Consider the following 19,355-nt stretch of genomic DNA (forward strand, 5'->3'; position numbering starts at 1 on the left):
TCTTTACAGTCTCCCGCCTCATCAACGGTCTGGCAACACATGGGGGGGCAAAAACCCTCCTTTAGTACAAACTATGTATAAGATCACAGTGAACATCCCCTCGGTAATCCTTATTTACGAGTTACAAAACAAAAGAAATCTTTCGAAACAATAGAAATTTCGCTTATTCGAGTGAAAAAAACCAAGTATTTCTCATCCGAAATAAATAGGAGAAACAGTTCGTGTAACTGCATTAAAATTAAGTTAATTTAATTAATTTAAATGGAGTTTTGTTATTTTAGTCGTGAAATCAGAGTAAAAAAATATATTGTCTGCAGCAAAAGATTAATTCCATATATTGTGTTTTAACGCTTATTTTTAACAACCAGAATTAATTAGAATGGTGAAATATCAGTAGCACGTGCTACTCACGCGCTAATATTTATTTTTCTGTGGCATGCGGTCATTTACATAGTTTTTAGGTACCATTTACACTTGCAGGAAACCAGGCTACTTGGCGCGTACAAAAGTGCAATGTCAGGTAGTATGGCAGGTGTGAATGGTATGAATCCTCCTTGTTTGAAAACTATGTATAATTATAGCCACTAATTTATAATGTACTTGTATGATTTTGAAGCTTACTTAGGGTGGTGTCTTGGTTGGTGTTTGGCGGGGAAATTATATCACTGTTAATGAGTATAGTGGGTCAATGCCGCTTTTAATACAACCCTACCCAAGAAATTGCGTGTGAAAAGAACTAAATACCTCATGTTTTAATTCAAGAATTTTCAAGGAATTGGGAATTTTTTTAGAAATAAATGTGGTTTTTAAGTTTGTATTAAATATAATTCCAATATAGTAGACCGTTAATTGGTGAGTCAAGAGATTGTTGAGAGAAAGGCTAACTCAGTTAAGTTGGTTTGAATCAGTACTTTACCAACTTGACTCACAACGCTGCAATCAAGTTTGAGCTGAGAGAGGGCCGGGGCAGGAATTTTATGTAGACCTTTTACAGGAAACTATCAATAATTGGCAAAAAATGTAATAGTAAAGCCAAAAGTTCATAAGATATGTTCCATAAGTTTGCCACTGGTTACAAACTGGGCTTGTCATGAAGCGAAGTACGTTGGGCTTAGATTCTCGTAAAGGCTTAGTTCAAACCATAAGTTTATGTTCCATAAGTATGAGACTTCCTATACTTCGTAATGCTAGAGATTTACAGCTTGAGCTAGTTCAAGAAAAACGCGAGAATTGACTACACTCGGTTTTGCAGTCCATCTAGACCTATTTAGTATGTACGAAGCCTTTGACAGCGCCTCACCAGGCGTCGCTTTTAGAGAATCTATGACAAGCTCTCAGTAACCAGTGACAAACGTATGGAACATATCTTATGAACTTATGTACAAACTAAATCGGTAGGAAGATGGAAGTCCTGCAAAATTAACCGAGTGTAGTCAATTCTCTCTTGTCGTTCTCTAACTAGCTCTCAGTAAGTCTCTATACGAAGTATAGGTAGTGTCATACTTATAAAACATAATCTTATAAACTTTTACTAAAGCCAGTTGCGGCTAATACAGTGGGCTAGAAAATGAAATTTTGATTTTCTCCCAATTTATCAATTTAAATATTCATTCTAGCGTAACGGATTAACCTTGAGAGAAAGAGAGGAGCCGGGAAAAAACAAAACGTTTAAAAATTAATTTAAAATTTATTTTTTTCAATTTAAATTTTTATGTTAAATTATTTAAAAATTACATCGATGTTCCTAATAATTTACATTATGGAACATTGATTGTTCTTAATGAACCCTTTATGTATTTTAAATAAAAATTTATATTATTTTAAAATATTTCCTCAAAGATTTATGATGGTTAAACCTTGGAATAATTTTAATTCGTTTCGTTCTTTACAAGGTCGTAATCTTTTTAAGTTTTTGGTCCCAAAAATCAAATATTTGTCAAGAAATCTTTATTTTAACCCGAATAAAATCTTTTTAACAATGGAAAACTACGAGCGGATCATTAGGAGGAAACCATATTTGACGTTTTATTTAAAAAAAAGCCCTCAATGTCAATTCTTTGAACTCTTAGCCTGAATCAACTTTAGAGAAATATATATTTTTACGAAATCGAGCACGTGAATAAATAATTCATCTACATTTATACGCTTTAATATACTGAGCATGCGCTGTGGATCTATAAGCTTCTTGGATGTAACCAAGAAGCGATATCAAGTTTACTACGGAGAAGGTATAAGATGCCTAAGTATTCGCGCGCCATAGTCTCAGTCCCCTTTCAAAATACAAAGGGGGACGTTAAAGGAGGTCGGGCTATTTCGCCTCTCCTCAGTCGAAAAATACGTAATTGTCGTCATTCGCGCCGCGCTGACGTGAGTTTTCAAGAACCAATGAGATGCTGCTTGTAATTTAGAGGCGGCGGGGATTAACTCCGGACCTACGTTTGGACTAAAGCTAGAAATGTGGTGAATTTATGCCTTCTCCCAAGTAAACTATATATCGCTTCTTGATGTAACTAAGAGGGAAAGACACAGGGGTAAAACTGCCTTCCATCTCGCTTTTTAGCGCCTGCGCTCCAGGCACTTCGGGTTCAGAGAGTGCGCAGAGACGGCTATGGGTCAACCCCCTTGTACGTCCCGATAGTTTGATTAGGTTTAGATAAAGTTAAGTTACGTTGGTCTAGGATTATGTTTTGTTTGGTTTAGGTTAGACCTAGGCTAGGTAAGGTAAGGTTAAGTTACTTTAGACTAGAATTATGTTTAGTTAGGTTAAGGGTAGGCTAGGTAAGGTTAAGTTGCGTTAGACTAGGATTAAGTTTGGTTAGGTTAGGTTCAAAGGGGGCGGGACTGCCGTCGTCTAGCCAGTAACCCCTAGTACAGAGGGGTGTAGCCTCGTTGACTAAGCGATAACGACGGTGAATCGCACGCGTCCTACTTTCTGTCTTACTTTCTCTTGGTTCTATTTGCTTTTGTTATTTATATATGAAAGAAACTGTTCCCACAAACGCGGCTTCCAATGAACTTAATTATCTATTTAGAAATTTACATTCAAGAAAGATAGCTAAAAAAATAAGAATAATTTCGTGAGTAAATCATTAAAATATTTCACTTTTTCCCAAAAGTGTTAAGAAATTTTAAACAAAAAACCACAACGCAACCACGTACACGTCACAAATGAATTTTAGACTGAGCTAAATTATATATACGGGGATCGCAGTTACCAAAAATTAAGAACTCTTGTTGAAAAAGAACACGAGAATAATCTTAAAAAGAGACATTTAAATTTAAGACACTTTTAAATAAAGGGGTTTTGTTGCAAAATAGAACCTAAGTTTTGGGCGGGAACGCGCGTGCGCCAAGGAGAAGGGTTCAAGGACGTAAGAGAAATTGGCGCGCGCAATTTTCGCGCGCTTTCAACTGGAAATTAGGAGCGCGTGGATTGAAATTGAAAAAAAAAAAATTAAATGCGATTATATTTAGAATCAAATTGAAAATTGATTCTTTTTATTTCTTATCAAGGTGTGATTAACTAAATTTATTAATAATTACCTTTATAAATTATATTAGACAAGATTAAAACGCACCAAAATCATTACCCTCTATCGGATTGGATTCATTTACAAAAATTAAAGATTTAAAGTTGACATTCTTTAGGGCTATTTTTATCCGACGCAATAATTTTTAAAAAATACCTAATATTATCTAAAAAATATTATATATTATACCCTTTCATGTGTGTTATTAAAATCGAAAATAGCTTTCTCGTATTAAAGAAAGCTACAACGTTATTTTATAATATTATTTGGTCCGGTTTCCACGTGGTTGATTGCTTTAATCATTTTTGAATTGCATTTTTTTTCCTCTATAGAAAAAAAATTATACCTAACCACCCACGAGCTTAATACGAGCCATTGAACTTGGTCAAGAATCCCTTATGATAACTTTTAATTTTTTTTAAATAAATAAATAAATAAATAAATTTCAATTTTTAACTTAATCTCTCTAAAAAATCGAGATTCAAATCTTCGCCTTAACTTTCTTCCCATCTTGACCAATAGATAACGTTCAAAATGACGTCACTATAACAAAAATAAATATATAAATGTATATTTAAATGTATATATAAATAATTTAGGAATTTAGCCAAATTATTTAAAAATATAATATCAAAGGTTCGTAAGAAATGTTCACCATAAGTTTGTTACTGGTTACAAACTGGAGCTTGTCATGAAGTGATTGAAGTAAGTCATAGATTCGAGGTAAAGCGACGCCTGGTGAGCGGGGCGCTGTCAAAGGCTTAGTAAACAGACTAAATAGGAAGAGGGACTGCAATTTAACTGCGTGTAGTACTCAATTCTCGTTTGTCGTTCTTGAACTAACTCTCATTAAATCTCTAGTATTACTAAGTATATGATAGTGTCATACTTATGGAACATATCTTATAATCTTATGTTTACAAATATAAAGTAAAAATTAAAATTTAACCTTGAAACTGTGAAAAAAAAAATCCTTACGTTGATTAAGAAAATTTGATTTTATTGGAAAATCAGTGTTTTCTTTTTCTCTATATATTTATTCAATTTCGCAATTGATTGAGTTTAAGTATTTTACGATATACTATTGGCTACTTTAAAAGCTTTTCTTATTTTCCCGCTCGTAATATTTGTGTTTATAAATTTCAAGGCCTTAAAGGCGTTATTTTTCTAAAACGTTAAAATTTTTGTCCGAATTCGCTGAACTAGAAGGCTATCGCCTTGAACAAAACAAAATCAATCGATTACAACAAAAATTTGATTTTCTTTAAAAGTCATTGCATTGTCTATCTACATTTTAGATTTCGAAAATAAGAAAGTGGGGCTTATTTATAGATTTCTAAATCACTTTCTATGTTAAGTAAAAAAATAAATGTAAACACGCGTCGCTTGAGTGTTTTAAATGTTATTTAACCTTGTTTATAAAGTTTTGGCCCACTAATAATTAAAGGTCGTGGTACTACCCTAGAAACAAACTGCTACTTTTTTAAGGAATTATATCCATTGAATTTAAAAATCGAGGACCATCTTTTATATTTATATTTAAAATTTAAATACTTATCAATTAAATCATGATTATGTTGCATGATAATTAGTAGCTTTAGTAATTGCGGTATTTATCTATAACTCTTAAAAGAACCCACGCATCGATAACGGGATATATTTGCGAAATTTTAGAAATTATAGAGTAATGGCAGTCTCCTAGCTTTGACTGTATTAAGGTCCATCGGAAAATAACATGGGGTGCCACTAGTCTTTACTAGATATATTGGCCAATTTAAAACCAGGACTTCTGGAGCTAAAAGCGCCTGAAATAATGGAGATGGCATCATTAAAACTAATTTGTTTTTCGTTTTTATAAAAGTAGTTGACCTTTAAAGTTGAAAGAATAATTCCGTTTAAAAGAAACATAATAGAATTACTAGAAGATTTGAAATGATGGCTTGTCTCATTATATCTTCCGTAAGAATATTCATTTTAAATTTCAACATCCTTTATGACGTAATAAAGGGAGCGTGGTGTTTGGGGGGGGGGGGGTGAGGGGATTATTGCGCAAAAGGTGAACCTTCTCGAGTATCGTTCGCGTGACCAATCGATTTGAATCGTGATCGCATCTCAGACACGATATCTGTTTAAGATCGCCATATTTTGACAGCGCCAGTAATTAATTATATCTCTAGCTTAACGTATTTTTTTTTCAATTAACAGTTTCTTCCACGCGTCACAAATGCCCAATGATTAGACCAGGGATCCGTGTAATTTTAGAAGCAGGAATGGAGAACGGTTAGCCTTTATCTCAGTCCGACTCATATCTCAGTCCCAGTATAGAGCCCCACCCTTCAACACGTAACGAAAATTTTAGATTATCTTATTGGCTCACTTAAACTACGTTATGATGACGTTGCTGACGGGGACGGCGAAAAATACGTAATTCCTTTTTACCTCTGTCACTATGACCCGCCTCTTCTTTCATACCCCCCCCCGGACCTAGGGAAGTGGGTCGTGGACTTAGACTCTGTTCTCCATTACTGCTTCTAAAATTACATGGATCCCTGTTTAGACCAGTCAGAACTCGAGAAAAAAATAGATTTGGAAAACAACCCTTGGTTTTTGTAAGCTACAATACAACTATAAGTATAAAAATTATATTTATAATTAAATGCGTTCTGGTAATTGAATGGGGTCCCCCATTAGGGGTAAACCCCCATTAGAAGTATATAGGAAAAATTCTTGGAATCGTGGAATTAAAGGCAGTTACATTGGGATTAAGATGTCCCATTTTCTCGGTCTCTGTCCGATGGAACTAATATCCCGGCCAACGTCGGATTAGAGATTAAGTTCGGAGATTAACTGCAAGCCAATGTTCTATTTATCTTAATTGACATAAGGCAATTAGTTGGTTCAACTTGTCCCGTATCTAATGGTAATAAAAATGTTCGGTTTAGTTTTAAAGTGAAGTTTATTGAATTAACTATAGTTTGAAACCTATGTTCATAAGATATGTTCCATAAGTTACAAACTGGGGCTTTTCACTTCGTGACGTAGGTCATAGATTCGGGGTAAAGCGACGCCTGGTGAGGCGCTGTCAATAGCTTAGTACAGACTAATAGGAAGATGGAAGTCCTGCAAAACCGAGTGTAGTATTCAATTCTGCTTGTCGTTCTCGAACTAGCTCGAGCTGTAAGTCTCTCAGTAGCATTACGAAGTAGAGGTAGTGAGATACTTATGGAAGGAACATATCTTATAAACTTATGGCTGAATAGATGACAAAAAATTTATAGAATGCGGCAAAGTGACCCCCGATTGAACCCTTAAAGGTAAACTCTATCGCGTCTTAAAATCCCCAGAAAGGCAATTAAATTTGGGAATCCCATTAGATAAATAATTAAATAAGAATATAATTAAAATAGCTCGGACAAAAATAGGGTAAAAACCCTTTGGGAATTTTTAGAAATCAAATTCGATCATAGCAAATTAAGCTATTAAATCCAGGGGATAATCCCTTCTACATAAAGAAGAAGAAAAAACACCATGATTTGAAAATTCTCATTTAGTTTTAGAAAACTTTCGAATTTTTTTCCTCAAATGATTTATGTGATAGATTCCGATTCTTCTGCCCGTCTATAATCTATGATCTATTTTCTTTACTACGAGATATAAACATTAAATATTCATCCACCTTAGTTTTATTCGTGCCTTGATCGTGACGCCCCGCTTTTAAGTGTGAGAATTGGAACAAAAACTAAATCGTTTTATCCTGTACCTAAAACATCTTTAAAGATGATAATAAGCTCCTTAAAAATACATAAACATTACAAGTTCTTACGCAATAAAGGGGAAATTAATTGACTCAGTTTTTGCACCGAATTTCCCCAGAGTTCTTAATGCCCTCCGGACAATCTCTTAAATTTATAAAAAAAAACACTCTTTTTAATCTGTCTAAATTCTCGGAAATGAAAAAAAAAAAATCCTCCATAACAAGTAGATTATTTTTTTTTCAGGGTTAGGTCAAAGGTTGGATTATTATTTCGACATGTCCAAAAACTAAGGACTTCTGCACCCCTCCTTGCTTTTAATTGGCATAATATCAAAAGTTTCAAAACCAATTAGGCCTACTCAATTATAATTATTGGCTAATAAGAAGTTGGTGTGTTTGTTGTTGCACGGTAGCAGCTACAGAAAGCTATTTCAGAAACGTGATGTCCGATAACGTGGCATTTTAAGTTTTTTTTTTTTTTAAATAGCAAGTTACGGCACACACCGTCAAGTTTAAAAATTTTATCATCAAAGTAATTTATGATATATATATATATATATGTTCAAAAGAAATATTTTAAAAATTAACTACGGTTCAAAATAAATTTTTTAGGGTCTATTGAAAATGGTTTTGATTATGGAACTAAGAAAAAAACCTCAAAATTTATAATGAAATTTGCTCAAAGCTCAAATACGAAAGCCAATTTGCAAACTTCAAAAGTGCCGAATTGACGACTAATAATATCAACAGTGTCCCTTGAAAGTTTTCTTTCCCTCAATATCGACTTCCCGCCAATATTTACTGAACACTAGCGTCACCTATACAAAAAATATTAAACTAGGCCTAGTATTGAGTTGAGAAAATTACCACTAGAGTGGCCTTTGCGTTAACCTGCCTATTGGGGTACGTCGGACACTTTTGAACACATCGGGACCAAGTTTATCACGCGATGGTGTCGCCATCTCGAAGCCTAGATAAGAAATGTATAAATACATGTATTCTTTAAATCCGTCAAATTTCCCGTCTTTTCTTTTAGTTCCCTTAGTTGCTGCGGGATGGCGCCACAAGCGCGTGATATAGTGATATCTAGTGGTAATTTTCTCAACTCAATGAGGCCTAGTTGATAAATGCAACCAATCAGGTACGAGTAAGCAATATCGTCTCGTCTGCTATCTATAGTCGTGTATCCATGGCGGTAATTTCAGTTTTTGTTTCAGTTAGAATGGTTTATCATATTGTTTTTTATATTTTATCTGTTCCGTGATTTCCGTCATTTGATTCATTTTGTAATGAGATTGGGCTTGCATAAACAATTCCGATAAAGTTGAGCAGAAATAATAAAGGTAAAACAAACAATTCTTATTTTGGTCATTCTTTTTAAACCACTACAAGAGCAATAAACTTTCCGCGTTTTATTGGAAAGATATATTAGAAAATTATTTAAGTATTAAATAAAAAAATGCCAAGAAAACTCAAGACTATAAAAGAGTTAGACACCTATCCTACAACAAGCGCGGCGGGTAAGCTTATTTCTATTACGTTAACATAGTATCAGAATCAGACCTGGCCTCTACTTCATTAGCGGGCGCCCGTGGTCCTGCCATTAATTCGGTGCCGTCCAGTAACCTGCAACTACTAGGCCTTAATAAAATTAAAACCCCAAAATCATTAGTTATTGAATCGCTCATTGAGCAGCTTTGCCACTTTTATGAAGATGATAGCACCAAAAGAAATAAATTGTTTCAAGGTACATAGCAGAGTTAACGGTGGTTAGTTTAAATACTTCGAAATTGAGTTATAGTTAATGCTTTCTCCTATAAAGAAATTTGCCGAAAATTATCCAATTTACGAGTATTTAGTAGCGAAGAACAATTACAAACTACTCAACCCGTTCGATACAAGTTTAGAGTTGCTTTTGCCAAATATATCAATGAGATACAGACCTCAATTAAGTGGGATATAGTGCCAGTAAGTTTTATATATTTATTATTTGAACGTTGCTAGTGTCAAGAAGCGATATCTAGTTTACTAGGGAGAAGGTGTAAGATGCCTAGGTATTCGCGCGCCATAGTCCCAGTCCCCCTTTCAAAATACAAGGGGGGATGTAAAAGGAGGCCACCACGCTATTTCGCTGCCTCTCCTCAGTCGGAAAATATGACTGTAATTTTCGTCATTCGCGTCGCCGCGCTGACGTGAGTTTTCAAGAACCAATGAAATGCTGATTGTAATTTAGAGGCGGGGATTAACTCCGGACCTACTATACGTTTGGACTGGAGATAAAGCTGGAAATGTGCACACGAATTTATACCTTCTCCCTAATAAACTAGATATCACTTCTTGCTAGTGTTTTAAACGTTTAAAGCGCCATTTTAGAATGAAGTTGTCGCCTCATTGTTACCTGAATGGAAACAAAGATCAAATTTAAGCAGTTGTTTGTTCGAAGTTGACATTTTTCAAAGTGATTTCTATGAATTATACACCAAACAATATGAACGCGACTTTGAAGAATTGGAGCTGATTGATAAAGGAGCCTTTGGAATTGTCTATAAGGTACTTTAATTATTATTACTATAAATTAAAAACTTTCAAATTTTTAATGCCTAACGCTTTTTTAATCACTTCTCTTAATTAAATAGGCTAAAAAAAAGGTTGAAAATGTAGTTTACGCTGTTAAAAAAATTCCATTTTCTTGTGATAATGATATGTTGCTTCCTAAAGTAATTAAATTTGGTTAATTAATTGGCCTTATTCCTGATCAACGCCACCGAGGCGTAGCGGCGACTTTTGGAACTATAATAATACGGTAGCCAATTACAGGTGGCGCTGGAGTCGATGTACTATGATGGAGATCTGTTATTTTCTATGTTTTGATTATTACCGCTTCAACTTCAAAAAAACATGTTTTAACTAATTATTATTAACCTAATAATCTCCAAATAGACCAAAATCGAATGAAAACTTACTCCGAAAGTCTTATTTCATAATATGAGACAGAATAAGAAAGGTAAAATCAACTTTTAATACTTTTGAAACCATATCGCTTGTTAAGCCTTGGCTATTCACATGATTCAGAAAGATCAACAAAACATAGAAAATAACAGATCTCCATCAGAGTCCATCGACTCCACCGCCACCTGTAATTGGCTACCGTATTATTATAGTTCCAAAAGTAGCCGCTACGCCTCGGTGGCGTTGATCAGGAATAAGGCCAATTAATTAGTTTTTTTTTTAAATATTTAAAACCATAATTAATCTCAATAATACAGGTGCTTAAAGAGGTAGAATTATTTGCCCGGCTTTCACATACTAATATTGTTGGTTATAAAACCGCTTGGATTGAACCCGAAACAGGCTAGTTTAATTATAATTAAATTTAAACGGAATGGAATTAAATAAATTAGATTAAAAAGTTATATTTCAGGTGATGTATGGAAATTATTTGGTTCCAGCAAAGAATCATACTCTTCTGATCAGTCTTCCTTGACTAATTTAAACAGGTCTTTAATCGAACTTAGATCTTAGATTAATTAATTAACTAATAATTAATTAGTAATTAATTTCCAATCAAAAATTAGTGCCGTGCCAAATACAGGTGATGTTTTTGATGACGTCGCTAATTCAGCTGATGAAACTCTTATTGAAAATGAAATGAAATTAAAGCCGGAACAATTTGAAGAAATGTTGGAAGTCATGTGTGAAAAATACGATTCTTTGGAAGAAGAAAAAGAATTGTTTCGTAATTTGAAATTAAACAAGGAAGATACTCTTAAATTGGGACCCCGTTTAAGAAGAAACGCTACCGGAAAGAATAAATCTTCCTTAGTTGCATCAACCGCTTTAGTTCGTAGTCAAATGAACGCAGTTTGTTTCGATAATGGAGGTTTTACCTTGGTAAATATATATTTTATTCCTTTAAAAGAACACTTACAGCCTTTTCCTAAAATAGCATTTAATAGAGTAGTGTCGGTAGAGAGGGGAGTAGACTGTTTATCCCTCCCTCTAGGCGCGCTTTTGTAAGAGGTGATACTGTACGCGCCTGGTAAGGGGGATGACACTGAGCTAGAGCTAGATGTCAGTTCTACGTATGCAAACGTCATACCCTTCTATCTCTTAGCTAAGTGTCATCCCCCCTACCAGGCGCGTACAGTATCACCTCTTACAAAAGCGCGCCTAGAGGGAGGGATAAACAGTCTACTCCCCCCCTCTACCGACACTACTCTATGGTATGACGTTTGCATAGTAGAACTGACATTACTCTATTAGTCTTAAAAACGAGGACTACCGCGCCATCCGCCATTGCTTTAGTGGCGTCTGCTAAATCGAACCTACCTTATAACCTTACCTCTCTCAGCCTCTGAGAATTCAACCAATCCCATAGGGGTTAGGGTTCTGACGTCACTAAAGCAATGGCGGCGCGGTAGTCCTTGATTATTTTTAAGACTAATTAAAATAATAACCTTATAAATAGGGCTGTGCGGGTACTCGAAAATGACGGGTACTCGACTTCGAGTCCGAGTACTCGGACTCGGACTCGAAACTGGTTTTCCTAGGACTCGAACGGGTACCCGGGTCCTTGACCAAGGCCTAAAATTACCCGTTTAGGGGTGCGATTCAGCAGGCATGCGTTATGGCTTTAACGCAAGAAAACTTGCGTTATGATATCACTTTGCGTTAAATTTCAAAAAATGCGATTCACGTGTCGGCGTTACGATATCACGCGTTATCATAACGCCAAATGTCGGGGATATCGTATCGCAATCCGTTTGCTGGCGTTAATAGGTTTATCACGAACGTTATAAAACGTTTTCCCGATTTTACCCGCAAAAATTCAAAATGGCTGCCCTCCGTGATGCTTGCGCGCTGATTAAATTGAGGAAGGAACAAATTTAAATAGAGAAAAGGTTTTAGAGATGATACCCAAGCGTTTGAAATGCCGTAAAAAAATATTTTCGAATGCTTTTTCGGTTAACTACCACTGACTATAGTTTAATTGAGGCTCTGCGAGAGTCTTACTGGGCCAAGGCCCACAATTATTTCAAACGATAGTAAAGTAAGCATTTGTTTTCTGCTTTTATTGAAGTGTAAGTTCAATACTTATAATCGATTTAATATGTTGCTATTTTATTATAAGAAGCTATGTTTTATAGTACTGAATAAAAATTCCAATGCGCATATTACATGCAGGGAAACAAATTACCAGGGGCAAGCCTCCATACTGGATAATTACCCTCACGCCTAGAGACACCGCTAGAGTTGGCTAACCTCTCACATGCAGTTAGCTTGGGATGCTACTAGTGGTGTCTCGTGGCGTGAGGAATATTGTACAGCATGGAGGCGTGTCCTTGAAAGTTTGTTTCTCTGCACGTAATGTTAATATTGGCATAAGTTTATAAGATATGTTCCATAAGTATGACACTGCCTATACTTCTTAATGCTATACTGAGAGGTAGTTCGAGAACAACGTGAGAATTGACTACACGCGGTTTTGCAGTCCATCTTCCTTTTTAGTCTGTATTAAGCCTTTGACAGCCCTTCACCACCACCAGGCGTCGCTTTACGAGAATGTATGACGTTTCCCCTACGTCACTTCATGACAAGCTTTCATTAAGCAGTGACAAACTTATAGAACATATCTTATGAACTTATGGTATTGGTTAATAGCTTACTTTTTTCCCGCTGCTGCACTACCTTCGTGGCGCAGTTTCGTTGCGGCATAAGCGGCTAAATGTGCGTTTGTTTTTGTTCAAGTTTTATCAACTGAATAAATTTCCCCTTTATGGATAAGTTTTTACCCTTTAATGTCGCTACCTTTTCCAAATTAATGCTAATTAGCTCATTTATTGCAACACTTTCCACAATATTGCTATTTTAGTTCCTTTTTACACTAAAAAGAGGCGCACTTTTAGCCACTCGCGTTGCGACTAGCTGATTCCATCTTTAATCATAATTAATTTTCGAGAATTTGAAAGTTCCTATTACTACGTCTTTATTTTCTTCCCTAAAACTTAGCAACATATTCAGTTGCTCTTCATAAACCTTTTTCCCACGTTTTCTAGGCGTTGTTGGCATTTTTAAATGTGGTTATTCCGTCAATATTGTTGAAATTTTCGCGAGCAGACAGTAGCGTCGCTAGGGTTTGAAATTTGGGGGGGCTAAATCTGGGCAAACTAGTTATTATAAGAACTTAATAAAAAAAATTGCATAATGGGTTCATTGGAAAATGTGTAGACCTTTAAAACTATCAGCAAATTTGTGTCAACGTTAAATTATTCGTATTTTAAAGATATACAACCTTTTATTGATAAAAACGGAACCGATTGTAAAGGATTTTCACTCGTCTTTAGTTTATTTTTAGTTTTGGTTAGCTTTTAGTCCACACTATTGGGACTCCCTTCGAAAGAACATGAAACATTTTACTTGTCTCCATCTGTTCTTTTCTTCAAAATTGTACTGTTTGATATTGAAATTCATCTCTGCAGAGATGAAACTTAACGAATCTATCATTATAATTTTTTATATATTGCTACAGAATTTTAGGTTGCTAACAGCAATTTTTGGTAGGGTTAACGGATAATTTTGGGGGGGGCTAAGTTTGGAATTTGGGGGGGGCTATAGCCCCCCCAAAAAAGGCCTAGCGACACCACTGCGAGCAGACGACAAAATTCAAATTTTTGGCGCCCTAAATTATTTTCTTTGTTAACGCTTTAAGTTATCCCCGCTAGATAGCGCAAATGTCGTTGAATCGCATTTCAGAGTGATATTTAAAATTTGCGTTATGAGGTTTGCGTTACGAGCGTAACGCTGAAAAATCATAACGCGTGATATAAAAAATTTATCACTGTGCAGGTGAATCGCACCCTAGGTCTGGACGAGTCCATTTTTCTTCACCAACGAGTCCATTTTTTTGGACGATTCCATTTTTTCATGAGGGGGCAAAGGGGCCAACTAAAACGGCAGGCTAACTGCGTAGTTGGCCGTGAACACGTCACTCTAGGTCTATCATTACTCATTAGATGCATTGTCACTTGTCAGTACATACGCTATACAACACTACCATAGGCTAAGATTTGTCTTTAGTTGTCATGCGCGCAATACGAATTGTAGTCCACACTCCTTTGTGTAGTGGATATATGAATCATATAGCCTTGGGTACACTGACTTCATATATCTGTAAATATTTTACCGCCTTTTACATGAATAACGTGGTATCGTGCAGCAAAGAGAGTATTTTTTCGACTTTTTTTCTAGTCAATTTTAACATTAAACCAAAAGTAAATAGATTAAACTGATTATATTAGTTAAGTTCTGCGACGATATGAGTAAAAAACTTAAAATAACCAGTGCCAAGCCTTGGAACGAGGAAATAATACCTTCTTCGAGTGACTATTCAAGTGCTGATGACAGTAATGCTAATAATAATAATGATAATTTACAAGATTCTCAATCCCAAGCATTGAACATTTAGAAACATGAAACCAGTAAATTTATTGCCAACAAGTAGTAAATTTGGACTCTAAGAAGAATTTTGGGCTCGAATTAGAATCTATAAGAATTTTGGGCTCAATATAGACTCAATTAGAAATTTTGGACTCGAAATGGACTCGATTAGAAATTTTTGGACTCGAAATGGACTCGAAACTATGTTTCAAGGACTCGATGGACTCGACGAGTCCTGCAAAATTGGACTCGAGGACTCGACGAGTCCACTTTTCCAGGACTCGGACTCGGACTCGAAACCTAAAAATGAGGACTCGCACACCTCTACTTATAAATTAAATTAATTAATTTTCTTTTAGAGTAAATTAGCTGTACTTTACGTACAAATGGAGTTATGCAAAGAAAGCCTTAGAACCTGGATTGACAAAAGAAATGAGACCAATTACATTGATTATAAAAAAGTAACGGAGATTTTTAAACAAATTCTTAAAGGAGTGCAATATTTACATGCTGAGAAATTATTGCATCGTGACTTGAAGGTAATTAATTAAGTTTACGCCGCCCTAATTAATCTCTGGATTAATTAACATTTATTTTCAGCCCCAAAACATTCTTTTTGATTACCAAGACAAAATTAAAATTGGCGATTTTGGTTTGGCCACTGATTGTTGCGGGAATAATTGCTCTAACAATAATTTTCAAGTCAAAAATCGCAAGAAATGCAATCATAAACATTCAAGGGGTGTCGGAACGAGTCCTTACGCCGCCCCTGAAGTTAAAAACGGAACAAATTACGATTACAAGGCGGATATGTACAGTTTGGGCATTATTTTGTTGGAATTGTTCCATCCTTTCAAAACAGGAATGGAAAGAGTTCGCGTATTGGACGACTTAAATCGGTCCAAGCTTCCTCAACAGCTCAGTGATAAATATCCGGAACAATCTCGAATGATACTACTATTGACCAATAGAAATCCTAAATTAAGACCAAGTGCTAACGAAGTTTTAGAATCAACAGTTTTTTTGTCTAAATCTCAAGTAAGTTTTATTTTTTGGTTTTTTTATTTAGTAATGATTGAAATACTGGTCCGTTACAGTTTGTTTGTTTGGTTTTTTCATTATTTTAGGTAATTGAAAACCAAAATTTAAACATTCGTAATCTTAAAAAGAAATTGGCTCAAAAGAAAAGAGAAAATTTTAGGCTTAAACATCGCATCAGAGAATTAGAAAATACTTTAAATAAAATTAATCTAAATAAATCTTAGGCAATAAATAAATTGAATAAATAAGTAGTGTGTTAAATATATTATTATTTAATGGAAGCAGCTTTGTAATGACAAAAGTTTAATTAATAAACTGATATTAATTTTAAAAAATGTCGTATTTCATAGTTTTCCTAGTTACTACTAGATGGCAGTTGTCGTCAGGAAAGTATACACGTGTTTAGGCTTAGCGATTGTCAAAAAACGTCAATCAGATTTAGAAACTATTTTAAATAAAATTAATCTAAATAAATCCTAGGCAATAAATAAGTATTGTGTTAAATATATTATTATTTAATGGAAGCAGCTTTGTAATGACAAAAGTTTAATTAATAAACTGATATTAATTTTAAAAAATGTCGTATTTCATAGTTTTCCTAGTTACTACTAGATGGCAGTTGTCGTCAGGAAAGTATACACGTGTTTAGGCTTAGCGATTGTCAAAAACGTCAATCAGATTTAGAAACTATTTTAAATAAAATTAATCTAAATAAATCTTAGGCAATAAATAAATATCGTGTTAAATATATTATTATTTAATGGAAGCAGCTTTGTAATGACAAAAGATTCATTAATAAACTGATATTAATTTTAAAAATGGCTTATTTCATAGTTTTCCTAGTTACTACTAGATGGCAGTTGTCATCAGGAAAGTATACACGTGTTTAGGCTTAGCGATTGTCAAAAACGTCGCATCAGAGATTTAGAAACTATTTTAAATAAAATTAATCTAAATAAATCCTAGGCAATAAATAAGTATTGTGTTAAATATATTATTATTTAATGGAAGCAGCTTTGTAATGACAAAAGTTTAATTAATAAACTGATATTAATTTTTAAAATGTCGTATTTCATAGTTTTCCTAGTTACTACTAGATGGCAGTTGTCGTCTTTTCAGCACGAAATTTAGTATCCACGTGTTTAGGCTTAGCGATTGTCAAAATCAAATCATTATTATTATTATCCATTATAACGTTTAAACTGATAATTTGACAATTAACTTAAACACTTAATATTAATTAATATTATATGCCAACTGATAGCAGCTTTGTAATGACAAAAGTTTAATTGATAATAAATAAACTGATATTAATTTTAAAAATGTCGTATTTCATAGTTTTTCTAGTTACTACTAGATGGCAGTTGTCGTCTTTTCCGCCAGGAAAGTATACACGTGTTTAGGCTTAGCGATTGTCAAAATCAAATCATTATTATTACTATCCATTATAACGTTTCGACTGATAATTTGACAATTAACTTAAACAGTTCAATATTAATTAATTAATATAATATGCCAACTGACAGCAAACGTTTGCCTTATCCCGAAGATACTCGTCCTAGAGAGATATTTAAATCGGTTACTAAGAGAAATGTAAGTTATTATTTAAGAACCCCATTTTGGCTAAATTATTAAGTTTAATTAACGTTTAAAGCTACTAACAAAAGATAAAAAGCGACACGATGGTAGACAAGCTGATGATATTAGACCAATTTGTAAGGAAATATATTTTAAAATTGATTCATTTAATTTAAACGTAGTTTATCCTCTTAATTAGTTTTGCGTGTGGGTGTTGTTAGTTCCGCGAAAGGATCCGCTTACATCGAGCTAAATCACACCAAAGTTTTGTGTTCAGTGTAATTAATTAACTTTAATTAGTTCAGTTTAAAGTGTTTCATTTAATAAAATTTTTTAATTGGGCATATTTAAACTTAGTTTTGGACCCAGGGAAACAACAAGGAAGCAAGACTTTAGTTTAAATGGGAAACTAAATTGTACTTTTAAATTTTCGCCATTTTCGTGTCCCATTCGTCGTCAGTATCAACCAGATTCTGAAGAAAAAGAATTAGCAACCATTTTGAGGGAAGCCTTGGACCCTGTCGTTTGTTTGGTAAAATCGGCTTACTAATTAATTGTAATTAACTTAATTTTAAGGATGTAATAACGTCCTTTACAGTTCAAATATCCAAAATCAACAATAGACGTCTTTGTTCAAGTTATTGAAAATGATGGCAGTGGTAATTAGTCAAATAATTAATACAAATTTATTAATTTAATGTTTTCTCATATTTTTTGGGTCAATTTTAAAGCTTTATCTGCAGCAATAACTTGCGCTGGAGCTGCCTTAGTTGATGGCGGTATTGATATGTATGACATTGTCGTAGGAAGTTCCATGGTACGTTAATTAATTAGCCTTATTCCTGATCAGCGCCACCTACCCATAGCGGCGACTTTGAGAACTACTGTAAGCGGCAAGCCAATCAGGTGTCGCTAAAATCTGGTGACGCCATTTTTGGTAAGACCCCGAGAGTGCCCGTCAGTGACGTCACCAGATTTTAGCGAGTTCTGATTGGCTTGCCGCTTACAGTAGTTCTCAAAGTCGCCGCTATGGGTAGGTGGCGCTGATCAGGAATAAGGCTAATTAATTAGTATTTTAATTTTTTTTTTGTTAATTTAATTTCAAACTTTTCAGAAAAGATTCGGAAATTTGTGTTTTTTGGACCCAACTCTAGAGGAAGAGGAAAGTGTAGAAGGTTCTGAGCAAAAAGAAAATGTGGGGAACGTAACTTTAGGTTGGATGCCTTCTTTGAAACAAGTGGCCACCATGTTTCATTGTGGAAATTATAAACCAGAAGTTCTTTCTCAAGTAAGACTACCTACGCGTTTATTGAACTACTTTAATTAATGATTTTAGTTTCATTTAAAGAACTTAAATTTTTCTTATAGGATGTCAAAACTTTGATTGAAACCAGTTCAAAAATAAACGCGATTGTGCAACAGTGTTTATTAAAGGCTGTTAAAGAAATTGATCAAAATAACCAAAATGTATTAACATGAAAGAAATTAATAAAACGTTTAATAAACAATTTATTTTTTTTTTAATAATAAAATTTTTTTATGGCTGAAAATGTTTTGACTTCACCCTTTTATAACCATTTGACATTTACACTTAAATATCGAAATATATTAACAAACGTTTCACTGACACTTTAAAAAACCACACTTACAGTTTCACTGACACTTTAAAAAACTACACTTACACTTTAAATTCGGTACAAAAATTTTCAAGGTCAGGAAAATTAGCAACAATACAACAGAATAGTAAATCAAACTGATAAGGAAAGTTCTAGAAGAGTTCCAAAGTAGCTATATTTAAGTATTTCCCCTTAAATCCCAAAATAAATAATTCTTCCAAGAACCTGTCAAAAAAAAAAAGGCTTTTAGCACCTCTCTGCGAGGTACACCCCCCTGGGGTTCAACCCCAAACCAATGCGCGCTTATCTCCCCCGATCTACTGTTATCAGGAATACATAGTTTTCTTCTACTTGGAATCTTTAGCAAGTAATTTTCTCAGCGTTTCTGCTTAAACTAAA

At 34.3% G+C, this 19,355-nt stretch overlaps 2 protein-coding genes across 4 annotated transcripts; both read left to right on the forward strand.

The window, feature by feature from the left end:
- The first annotated feature begins 8,388 nt into the window (after positions 1–8,388).
- Positions 8,389–16,581, forward strand: LOC149676572 (eukaryotic translation initiation factor 2-alpha kinase 1-like). 3 transcript variants are annotated; one of them, XM_089837602.1, is made up of 12 exons: positions 8,389–8,804; positions 8,867–9,031; positions 9,107–9,252; positions 9,658–9,834; positions 9,921–10,001; positions 10,551–10,635; positions 10,706–10,781; positions 10,860–11,175; positions 15,081–15,260; positions 15,322–15,759; positions 15,849–15,986; positions 16,243–16,581. In XM_089837602.1, the coding sequence occupies exons 1-11, from the start codon at positions 8,744–8,746 to the stop codon at positions 15,984–15,986; spliced, it is 1,863 nt and encodes a 620-aa protein (XP_089693728.1). In that variant the 5' UTR covers positions 8,389–8,743; the 3' UTR covers positions 16,243–16,581. The 3 variants fall into 3 exon arrangements, with proteins under 3 accessions (XP_089693728.1, XP_089693729.1, XP_089693730.1); XM_089837603.1 differs by lacking the exon at positions 16,243–16,581 and having other exon boundaries at positions 8,389–8,627; positions 8,708–8,804; positions 15,849–16,097; XM_089837604.1 differs by lacking the exon at positions 16,243–16,581 and having other exon boundaries at positions 8,389–8,627; positions 8,717–8,804; positions 15,849–16,097.
- A 556-nt stretch (positions 16,582–17,137) lies between these two features.
- LOC149676573 (exosome complex component MTR3-like) lies at positions 17,138–18,848 on the forward strand. The gene is made up of 8 exons (XM_089837627.1): positions 17,138–17,355; positions 17,417–17,477; positions 17,540–17,618; positions 17,698–17,872; positions 17,939–17,999; positions 18,072–18,157; positions 18,455–18,628; positions 18,709–18,848. The coding sequence occupies exons 1-8, from the start codon at positions 17,275–17,277 to the stop codon at positions 18,817–18,819; spliced, it is 828 nt and encodes a 275-aa protein (XP_089693753.1). The 5' UTR covers positions 17,138–17,274; the 3' UTR covers positions 18,820–18,848.
- Positions 18,849–19,355: the final 507 nt, after the last annotated feature.

This window comes from Phalangium opilio, unplaced genomic scaffold (assembly GCF_054372755.1).
Source record: "Phalangium opilio isolate 3A_F unplaced genomic scaffold, DU_Popi_V2 ptg000045l_1, whole genome shotgun sequence".
Lineage (NCBI taxonomy): Eukaryota > Metazoa > Arthropoda > Arachnida > Opiliones > Phalangiidae > Phalangium > Phalangium opilio.